General features: G+C 35.7%; 2 protein-coding genes and 1 long non-coding RNA gene across 6 annotated transcripts in view; 2 read left to right on the top strand and 1 right to left on the bottom strand.

Annotated features, from left to right (window-relative positions):
• The window catches only part of LOC102602890 (uncharacterized), a 10,700-nt gene extending 6,553 nt beyond the window's left edge, over positions 1-4,147 (top strand). For 3 of the 4 annotated variants that reach the window (XR_001471971.1, XR_001471972.1, XR_001471970.1), the window contains 3 exons: positions 2,659-2,872; positions 2,963-3,418; positions 3,602-4,147. This is a non-coding gene — a long non-coding RNA (uncharacterized lncRNA). The remainder of the gene's footprint in view (positions 1-2,658; positions 2,873-2,962; positions 3,419-3,601) is intronic. The other variant, XR_001471973.1, reaches the window with a different exon arrangement.
• Positions 4,148-5,064: 917 nt separating this feature from the next.
• LOC102602550 (pentatricopeptide repeat-containing protein At2g22410, mitochondrial-like) lies at positions 5,065-7,325 on the top strand. The gene has a single exon (XM_006340465.2). The coding sequence runs from the start codon at positions 5,449-5,451 to the stop codon at positions 7,234-7,236; it is 1,788 nt and encodes a 595-aa protein (XP_006340527.1). The 5' UTR covers positions 5,065-5,448; the 3' UTR covers positions 7,237-7,325.
• Positions 7,326-7,851: 526 nt separating this feature from the next.
• Positions 7,852-9,802, bottom strand: LOC102602218 (L-idonate 5-dehydrogenase-like). The gene is made up of 6 exons (XM_006340464.2): positions 9,638-9,802; positions 9,405-9,472; positions 9,030-9,266; positions 8,591-8,881; positions 8,292-8,479; positions 7,852-8,206 (listed from the first exon to the last, which is right to left on the bottom strand). Exons 1-6 carry the CDS (start codon positions 9,726-9,728, stop codon positions 8,014-8,016), a joined length of 1,068 nt encoding a protein of 355 aa, XP_006340526.1. The 5' UTR covers positions 9,729-9,802; the 3' UTR covers positions 7,852-8,013.
• Positions 9,803-10,855: the final 1,053 nt, after the last annotated feature.

Here is a 10,855-nt window from a genome sequence, read left to right as displayed (position 1 = left end):
ATAAATATTATGAAACGAATGTACCAAACGTCTGCGTTAATAGCAGACGTTATAACCGATTCTTGAAGCTTGTAGTTTGTTGTAACTTGTAACTTGTAATTTGGAACTCCAATATTTGATAGCAAATATGAGAATTATATATATTATGATATATAATATGAAAACTTAGAATTGAAATATATGTATTATGATATAATATGAGACTTAAATGGAATAAAATATTGAGATTTGAGACTTAAGATTGAGACTTGAAAGAATATAAAAAATAGATGAGAGAATATATGATTTTGTAAGAAATAATAAGGGATAGAGGGGTATTTATAATATTAAAAGTGGGTTAAAGTGTATTTATAATAACTTGAGGATTTAAAGTAAATTATTAAAAGTAGGGGTGGTAGGGGGTGTTGGTAGGGGGAAAAACTGTCAAAAAATCAGTTGGGGGGGCCCACTAGCCGTTGCCCAACGGATAGAATTTAAAAAAAAATAAAAAAAATAAAAATTGTTAGGGGATCCCCCTAACTGTCCGGTTCATCCGGGCCGGGTCGACCGGGACCAACGGGTGAACCGGACCGGTACCGGTCCCCTAATCCCGAAGGCCCCATCCCGCAAGATTCAAATGGGACCTGGTCCGGCGAGCCGGTTCTCGGACCGGTCGCGGGCCGGGGCGGGCCAACCCGGTCCCCTGCCAGTCCTAGTCACCGACTCGTGAGCTTCTCGATTATTCATTCTCTCACTCTCTCGTGCTCTTTTTTGCTCCTAGCTTTTTCTCTCTGTAATCCTTTGTTTATATAATTGTTCCCTTACTCTCTGTTTCAGCTAATCCACGCTATTAAAATTGGAATTTTGAACATTATAATCGATCTCTCAAAGAATATCTAATCAGATTGTTCCTAATTTCTCCATTCGAATTGTTCTTGAACAACCTCCTCTCTCTTAAAAATAAATAGGAGAATATGTAGCACCGTTTGAGTATTTACTTAGTGTTTTTTATTTGATGGAAAGATATGATGGTTTATTATGAATAATATTAACTGGTTTAAGAAAGTAGAGAATACTGAGAAATCAGAAAGGTCGTCGTCATTAGGAGAGTACAAGCGAGCAATGTCATGGTCCAAGTACATATTATCATCATAAAGGGGGAAAGGTAGGATTAATGGAGTCGATATGTCGCAGCTTTATATAGGAAATAAGTTTGCTTCGGGAAGACATAGTAGAACTTTCAAGCACATGGAATTGACTACTAAACTCATCACAGTAAGCATGATTCCCGATTTTCTTTAAAAAAAATTGAAAATGATACTCTGAATTATAGAACTATAATGAAATTTACAATCAATCTTTATTTATCCAATTCAAAGATTGATGTTTGTTGTCCCAACCGTTCTTTTAGTCTCAATCCAACCATTTTTTTAGTCCCAATCCCGCTAAGCAAAGGGCTGACATAGAACTAAGTTTCTGTGTTGTTGGTTCTCTCCAAAGTATTACATTTTTGTAGATAGACTTTGGTAAATGAAAAGAATTGTGTTATCATTCCTTATGAAGGGACTTTTTCTTGTCAAGTATTGTAAGTTCATAATCTGATTGTAACATGTGATTATTTACCTGCCTTAATTGATTAAACTGTAGTAATATTTTTGTGGAATCATTATAGGTTAAGATTAAGTAACAACATCCTGAAGTGATTTATCACATTTTAGTTGGTTTGAAGTCAAAGAAGAAGAAAAAAAGGAACTCTAGAATGTGCTACGAACTGCAAATTTGTAATAACATGATGATACTAAGATTACTATCATTGAGTTGTGAAAATTATGATGTCTGGTCCAAAATTTAGGATTAGAAAAAGTAGTGTCTTTCATATATATTTATATTAACAACTCCATAATACTTAAATATATCTAATATTATTATTATAGACTTCATTTGCTGCAGTTGCCACAAGTATACTAAAATTAATTAAAGTAACTTTTCCTTCTTTCTCTGGTGAGGTTGCATAGTCTGTTGATGCTATCATCCAAATGCATAATCTCCTGCAAACCTGAAAAAGTAATTTAGGAAGTCATCAGTGGGGAACATCCCATATTAGTCAATCCTATGCTTTAAAAGTTGATGAATAGTTCTGTAGGACTTGATGCATCTTTTTTATCTCCTAAAGTAATCAAGAAGGCCACACGTACTCTCTTTATTCGCAAAGTTAAGAGTGCAACTACCTTTAGGGGATTATTGCTATATTAGCCCCCCCCCCCTCTGATTCTGCCTACCTTTACAGGGATTGCAAGTTTACAACAAGTTGCAACTATATACGTATTGGCTTTGATGAATTTACATATCATTTTTCCTTTCTAATGGCCACCTATCCCAGACCATACCATGTTTGAACATTAGCTATTCATTCAGAACGAATGATTAGTCATGCATTTGTGAAACCTGGTCTTGCATCTCATCTTTCTTGTTCCCGAAATCATTACAAGCCTAACTTCATCATTTGAACTGTGAAAGGGGTTATTTTCATGATCTTGACAAGCTAAGATATTGAATCTACATGAATAGGATAAGGTGGTGCGGTATTCTCCAGATAACAGTCTGATCCCACCCCTTCCTGTCTCTCTTCTGAATGATGATATCTTATATTGGTGATCATTCTGCTTCTTATCTTTGTAGAGAATCGCTCCCGCTTACTTGGTAGTGGCCAAAATAGAAATTTCCACTATATAGAAGAGGGAAGCAAGGGACGACCAAGGCCAAAATGGTAATTTTACACGAACAAAGGCAATAATCTCCACAACTCTAGAGCACATGAGCTCTAGAATCATCCGATGCTAGATATATAACCCACACCGCTCTAGAATCATTTGATGCAAGAAATTAACCCACGGTAAGTTCTTCCATCTCTCTTGTTGTTCCAACAACAATGAAACATATGGATTTCAAGTCTGCACAATTATTGAGATGCTTTATTTGCTAGAGTTGCATTTGCTTCAAAATCTTATCTGGAATGCTTCAAATGTTCTAAATTTAAAGATGAGCAAGTGCTCTAGGAACAACTTAAGAGAGCATGATTGGCACCCAGTTGGATCAAGCGACTTTGGATAACCTTCTCCTCCCCGTCACCGGTTGGATCAAGTTATTTATATGATGTGACTTCAGTTCTTAGGTTATTGAAATCATTCATCAGCAAAGAGGCGTGTTTTGTTCCCTTAACTCGAATAAGGAAAATTACAAGCTTAATAGATTTTGAGGTATGTTGTGTTCAGTTAACTCGAATGAGGAAAATTACAAGCTTGATAGATTTGAACATAACCGAAGTAGCTCCTCATCCATGTCTAAAACCTTCCAAGTGCCTTGCCCTGGTCAGATCGCTCCCGAGTCTGCTAGGGACTCGTATGATGCAATATACTATGCCAAGGTTATGTATCTTGAGGTATGCCTTTTCGATTCTCCCTAAGAGGCCTTCAATTTATTACTTGTTTCTTTGCATTTTGATGCTTAATACATACACAGAAGTTCACTACAAGTTCATGTTCAAGAATATGGTAAAATATTTAGGCATTGTTCCAAAATTTAGCTGATTGGTTAAACATTGATCATTGATGACATATTGCAGGTCGGTCGAAGGTTATCTGAAGTCAAAAAGATGAAAGTATGTAGTGGGCTGAGCTACGAGAAGCTGTCATTTGAGGCTTGTAATAAAAATTTCCCTTCAAAATCTCCTGGACAAGCTCTCATCACTTAGCAAGTGAAGCTCTAAAGCTTGCTTCAAGAAACCAATCAAGTCAGCTCGATTCTCCCTTTAGTTTTGTGGAAACAGAAAATTCAGGAAACAAAGATCAGCAGATCGTGTTATACGCAGGAAAGCTGGATCTTTCAATTGAGAATGAGAAGCTCAAAGAACATTTACAAGGTATGCAATGGAGAGTGCTAGAATTGGAAAAAGTTTGTAGGAAAATACAAAATCAAATGGCAAAGATCTTGAAATCAAGAGTATCAAGCCATAACTATGCCAGATCATTACCTCGACTATGTTCTTGAATGATATTATGAAATCCAATCATTTTAACTTACTTTATTAATATTATTTTTTGAATTTTTGTCTCAATGTAAAAAAAATTAGTGCTTTGTTTAAATAGCAAAAAGTACTACTGCTACTACTTCTACCCCAGCACTTGACTTTTTTGAGGTGCTAATAGAAGAATGCTTGGAGGTAATCAGTTGTGTTTTGCAGAATATAAAGTTTTGGTTGTATATAACAAGAAAGGAACAGTTATAGGTTTGGAAAAGGAATTAAGTACAATTGAAAAGCTGAATTATTATTTGTGGGAAAAAAAGTCTGATTATTCCATGAGATTGTCCAAAGAAAAATGATAAGGTAAATCACTTTTCATATCATTCCCATATTGAAAGTTGCTATAGAGGATTTTTTTTTTTACCTTATAGAAAATCTAATTCTCTAAGATAAATATGTCTCTTTAGTGCTGGCTTTCATTCATTAACATAAAAGTAACAAGATTACGGACCAAAATTTTCATTTTTGTATCATTTGACATTGACAAATGGTGTTGAATCATGGCAATAGTGTAACATTTTTATTCACATTTTGTTAGATCTTTCATTGTAAGAATAGTGTTATCGAGCATATTGCATTTTTCCTCTATCCAATAACTCCAATTCTTAATTACTACGGGAGTTTGATGGTGCGGGAATTGATATACTTTGCTAATAAATTAAGTGGATTTAATTATTTGTAATTTGCAGAGCATAAAATTCAAAATTCAGTCTCTACATTCAGTAGTATTTTCTGCAAATATAGTATTGACCTGCTTTATATTAGAGTGACTTTTCAAAGCATAAAAAATATAACCACTTCAAAGTTAAATGTTGGGCCCATGATATCACGGGCCATACTCATCTAGTATATATATATATATATATATATATATATATCCACTGTTAAACAAATGACTAATTCGTATATATGTAAGTGATTCATATATATTCACACTCATTTCTTCATCGATCTTGTCTATTATTAGTAGTGTTGTTGCTTTGTCTTTCTAGGAATTTAGAGAGAAGGGAGAGCAATAATATATTACTCTCTCTCAGAGATTACAACAATTCATTTGACTAAAAAAATGAAGATACATCTACAAAACTGTGGCGATGCGATAAACACTGGTTTTAAACGAAATATTAAATCAATCATCACTCTTGAAACAATCCTACTATATTGACATTAACTGAGATTCATCCTTATGACCATGAAACTTTATAGGATGATCAATAGACTATTTCAGGTTCCTTCTCAAGGCTTCTTTGGCGGTATGATACTCGAAAATAATAGGTATAAGTCTTAACCAACAAAAAAGATTTGTGGAAGCTCAAATCCCGTATCCTAAACACCAACAGACTACTCCCTTCACCGAGAAATTGGAGTTATAATCCAACAAAATATTCATGAAACTGTCAAGACCATTTTCGTCCACCTCCTCCCCTCTCCAAAAAGCAGCGCCATACTTGAAGAGTTCAAACTCCATTGCGTCCGCCAAAGAGCTTCATGCTCATCTCATCAGAACTCAAAAACACTCTGACCCTTTTGTTATTTCAGACGTTATTAGATTCTACTCTCTCTTTCCGACGTCTCTACACAAAGCCCTTGTTGCTTTTAATCAAACTGAACGACCAACATTGCCAATTTGGAATTACATGATTCGTGGGTTGTCTAAGAGTCATCGACCCATTGAAGCACTCCACATGTATGACAGAATGCGTCAACAAGGATTCCCTGGAAATAACCTCACTTTCATTTTCATCTTTAAGGCTTGTTTACAGCTTTCAGATATTGTACTTGGACGTGCAGTTCATGTTAATGTTCTGAAACTTGGGTATCAGTCCTACTTGTATGTGTGTAATGCTTTGATTTATATGTATGGTTCTTGTGGTGATTTAGTTGGTGCTGGAAAGGTGTTTGATCAAATGTCTGAGAGAGACTTAGTATCATGGAACTCATTGATTTGTGGGTATAGTCAATGTAATAGATATCATGAAGTATTGGGTCTTTTTGCTTCTATGCAGGCAGAAAATGTGAAGGCGGACGCAGTGACTTTGGTGAAAGTACTACTAGCTTGTAGCTATTTAGGGGATTTTGACACTGCGGATTTTGTGGTGAAGTATATAGGGGATAGTTGTGTGAGAATTGATGTATACTTGGGAAATACATTGATTGATATGTATGGTAGACGTGGATTAGTTATCTTAGCTGAAGAAGTTTTTGCTAAGATGGAGGAGAAAAATGTGGTTTCATGGAATGCCATGATAATGGGGAATGCTAAAGCAGGGGATTTAACGGCTGCAAGGGAACTTTTTGATAAGATGCCCAACAGAGATGTGATTTCTTGGACTTCTATGATCACAGGATATTGCCAAGCTAATCGATCTTCAGACGCTATTGCACTTTTCCAAGAGATGATGGCAATTAAGGTTAAGCCTGATGAAGTCACAGTCGCTAGTGTGCTTTCTGCTTGTGCACGTTTAGGTACATTTGATGTGGGTAAGGCAGTACATGATTATGTTTGTCAGCATGACATTAAAATGGATATTTACGTGGGGAATGCACTGGTGGATATGTACTGCAAATGTGGATCTGTTAATACAGCCTTGGAAGTGTTTTTGAGCATGAGCAAAAAGGATACTGTTTCTTGGACTTCGATAATCTCTGGCCTTGCAGTGAATGGATTTCATGATAATGCTATTCAGCTCTTCTCGCAGATGTTAAGAGAAGGTTGTAAGCCAACTCATGGTACTTTTATTGGCGTACTACTTGCTTGTGCTCATGCAGGTTTGGTGGACAAGGGTTTGGAATACTTCGAGAGTATGGAAAAACATCACGGATTGGTGCCAGAAAAGAAGCATTATGGATGTATTGTTGATTTGTTTTGCCGATCTGGTAATTTAAATAGAGCATTTGAGTTTATAAATCTTATGCCTATGGCGGCAGATGTGGTTTTGTGGAGAATGTTGCTTAGTGCTTGTAAACTCCACGGTAATCTGGTTCTGGCTGAAATTGCTGCACACAAACTTCTTCAATTAGATCCTGATAATGGTGGTAATTATGTTCTGTCATCAAGCACTTACGCCACTGCAGAGAGGTGGGACGATGCGATGAAAATAAGGAAATTGATGGATGAGGGTGCAGTACAGAGGCCACTAGGCTGGAGTTCAATTGAAGTAGATGCGATTGTCTAGCATTCAATGAACCACGTCTTGGAAATGTAAAGTACCTGAAACAAAGGTTTCTTTCACATGGTACTATTTGCATAGATTATCACGAGATCCAGCATACCGGTTACGTGAAACTGAAGTGAATATCACGTGAGCAAGACTTAGCTGCCCTTTTGGATAAAGAAAAACTTAATATGAGTTGCCAACTTACGCATGAGTTAGGTTTGCTCATCTTCAGCACTATAAAGATGAAGGTTCCAATACATATACAGGTTGCTGTTTGACAACTAAAGAACTTATTAAGTTTCATCGTGAAGTACAAAATTATATTTATGATCTCAGCTACCTTGGGGCATAGATGGTTGTTGTAACTAGTACGTGTCATATTTGGTGTATACTGCAAATATGATACCAGTCTTCTGCTCTTTGTATTTTTAAATCTCAAGTTACTATTGCCTCTGTGCCGCATCTAACATTTTAAAATTGGAATGATGGTCGGAGGCTTAGAGCATACTGCTTAGAAGACTCTGAATGTAGCTATAGCAGCAGAATCGCAAGGTATGAAGCTGCAAAGATCTTGTTGATTCCTTCATTACTTTTTCAGTTATACTGTAGTCTGTATATTTCTGCATCACATTCTGTATGAATGATCAATAGCTTTGCATTATTCATGTAATCATATGCATATTATCCTTTCTGCAGCATTCAAGTTTTATTTTGGAGGGGGGTAGGAATATTCATTCTCACAAACATCTGATACCAATTTTGAGTTTAGGCACACTGCCAGAAATTTCTATTCAGCTACAGGTTGAACATGACCTTGATGGCATTTCCGCCGCGAGAACTGGTCTCAAATGCTTCATCCACACCCTCTTGAGTAAAGTTATACCTGTGGGTTATGAGAGGCTTCACATCTATTTCCCCAGTTCTCAGAAGTTCAATGCAGAGCGGCCATGTATTTCGGTATCTGAAAATGCCTATGACATCCACCTCCCTATGACAAAAAGAAACTCTGATTGAAAGTTTCTCCTTCGAGTGGTGTTTCAGGAAAGAAATTTAACTCAAAGAAGTCCAAGTACCTTGCAGCAGCTGAAGTAAGAGGGAGAGTCATCTCACTCTGGCCTAATCCAACGAGGCATACTTTACCACCAGTGCGGGTGGCTTGTAGAGCCGTTGTCATAGTCTTGTTAAAACCAACACAATCAAAGCTCAAATCCACTGGACCACCCATTGCATTACGTATTCGCACCACTTCCTCCTCCACATCCTACAACATGAATATTGCTTGAGATATACCATGTTTTGCCATCAAAAGAAAACAGATTACCAGGGTATGATACGAATAACTGCTGATGAGGAGTAAAAAAGAAGGGAGAACCTGCATAATGGAAGAAACTTTAATGATCTCATCAGCACCCAGGTCTTTCGCGAAAGATAAACGACAATCATCCACATCAACGATGACTATCTTGGGTGATCCAAAAGCACGAGCTGCCAGCATAGTGACCAGGCCAATAGGTCCCGCACCTATGATGATTAGTTTGGTGTCAGGACCTACATTGGCACGGCGGCAAGCATGGACACCAACACTCAAAGGTTCACATATTGCACCTTCCTCCAAGCTTACATTATCAGGTAACTTAAAACATAGATCTGCAGGATGCACCACCTGATGCAGAGACAAATTCCACACTTGTTATTTAAAATGACTTTGCTCTATGCAAGTTCAATAGCTCTTGTTGGTTCAAACACCCAGATTGCTCTGAGCAAATTCTCATCTTTTTCTAGTTTGAGAAAAGATGGAGTAGAGATATTACCTGGTTGGCTAAAGCACCATTTGTTGGAGGAGAGCCAAAGAACTTCATTTTACGGCAGAGATTGTAGCGACCGTCTTTGCATAGTTGACACTGCCTGCAACTAATACCAGGTTCCAAAGCTACACGATCACCGATCATCAGAAACTTCACTTGGCTACCAACTTGTTCTACAATTCCAGCACACTCATGGCCAAGTACCATTGGCTTTTTAACCACGAAATTAGCTACTCTCATATTCTGGAGAGTCATGTTGAAACTAACGTTACAACGCAGTAATCTTAAGGGCGTGTGCGGCCGAGTAATCAATCAAGTCATGGGAAACCAGGTTCAAGCGATTAGAATTTTTGTTTTGACTATTATTCAGTCGAAACTTACCTTAAAGTGATGGATATCACTTCCACATATACCAACAGCTTTAATTCGAATCTTGACATCATAAGGACCTAATTAACATGACAACACAAATAAATTGATGCGCAAGGAAGATTTGTCAGGTCAAAAAGCCATAAAGGAGCTCAGCATAGTTCCATTAATTGCATGATTTTTTGTAGTTGAGAGAAGAAGAAAGAAAGGAAGAGAGATGTAAAAGCAAAAACAGAAATACGAACCAAGAGATGGGAGACTAAAGGGCTGAATCCGAAGTGTTTTGATAGCAAGAAGCCAAACTGCCAAGTTCTCTTCTTCTACTTCATCTGCCATTCTTACCCACTCGCCACAATGTTACAAACACTGACTTAACTAGTGCTCCCTCTATCTCAATTTATTTGTCCTACTCCTTTTTTTCTTCTTTCTAAGGTATTCCAAAAACAAAAATTGTACTCATACTTTTTTATTTACCATTATTAATTTTAAAACTTTTCAATTTACCTTTAGTTAAATGACACTGCAAGAAGGATAAATATCTTGCCATGTGAGATTAGTGAAAAATTTTATTATGTACCAGGCACAAGTATGAGGTGGCCGACAATACTTGTATGATGCTCTATTTATATTGTGCTAAGTGAAAAGTTGGGTCCCATTTCAGAAAATGGCCCAAATTTCTTTTTCTCTCTCTTCTTTTCAACGATTTTTTTCTCTTTCTTACTTTTTTACTTCTTTTTCTTTGGTTTTTCTTTTCCAATCATTGTTCCAACTTTTCTACTTCCATGCTTTAATAATTTTATTCATGAAAAATATGAAATTCAAAATTTTTTACCTGATTTATTCTATTTCTAACATTTTGATATTATTTTTTCATCTCGAAATTAATTAATTATATTACTAAAAATAGTTAGATAAAATCATTTGTTAATTTACAAAGACATAATTAATTACAAATTTTCTATTTTATTATAACAATTATTTCTTTTTGAAAGTGTAAATAAAATTTATAAAGTTAAAACAAAATAATTAGGTGTAAATTAGTAAAACTATTATTTTATTTATGATTTCTTAAGAAATTTAGTAAAAGAAAAAGTAGACTATTAATATAGAAAAACAAAGAAGGTATAAATTATTGTTCTTTTATTCTTCTCAACAATTTCAGAATTCCAAAAAGCACTTAAATCCATCAAATACTCTTCAAAAAGAAAATATAATGGAAAGAGCATCAATGATCTTGACAAACGATTACATAAGTTTTGATACTATTTTCATGAAATTCAAAAACGAAAAGCATCCATAAACACCTACATAAATACATATTCTTTCCGTCAATTTATACGGTATTTTTTATTCTTGAAATTCAAGCAAGGTGAAATTTAATAAATATTTTATTTATCTACTTTCCTTACACGTTTCTTAAGAAATTATAAATAAAAATGATGATTTTATTAATTTATTCCTTA

The sequence above is a fragment of the Solanum tuberosum genome, unplaced genomic scaffold (genome assembly GCF_000226075.1).
Source record: "Solanum tuberosum cultivar DM 1-3 516 R44 unplaced genomic scaffold, SolTub_3.0 scf00019, whole genome shotgun sequence".
Taxonomy (NCBI): Eukaryota; Viridiplantae; Streptophyta; class Magnoliopsida; order Solanales; family Solanaceae; genus Solanum; species Solanum tuberosum.
This window is presented reverse-complemented; position numbering and strand designations above follow the sequence as displayed.

Excerpts from the sequence above, each read along its gene's own strand:
- LOC102602550 (XM_006340465.2), top strand. The coding sequence starts at position 5,449 with ATGAAACTGTCAAGACCATTTTCGTCCACCTCCTCCCCTCTCCAAAAA.
- LOC102602218 (XM_006340464.2), bottom strand. The coding sequence starts at position 9,728 with ATGGCAGATGAAGTAGAAGAAGAGAACTTGGCAGTTTGGCTTCTTGCT. Across the intron at positions 9,473-9,637 it reads CTTTAGTCTCCCATCTCTTG|GTCCTTATGATGTCAAGATT; the intron begins GTTCGTATTTCT and ends CATGTTAATTAG. Across the intron at positions 8,480-8,590 it reads AAGTTTCTTCCATTATGCAG|GATGTGGAGGAGGAAGTGGT; the intron begins GTTCTCCCTTCT and ends TTCATGTTGTAG.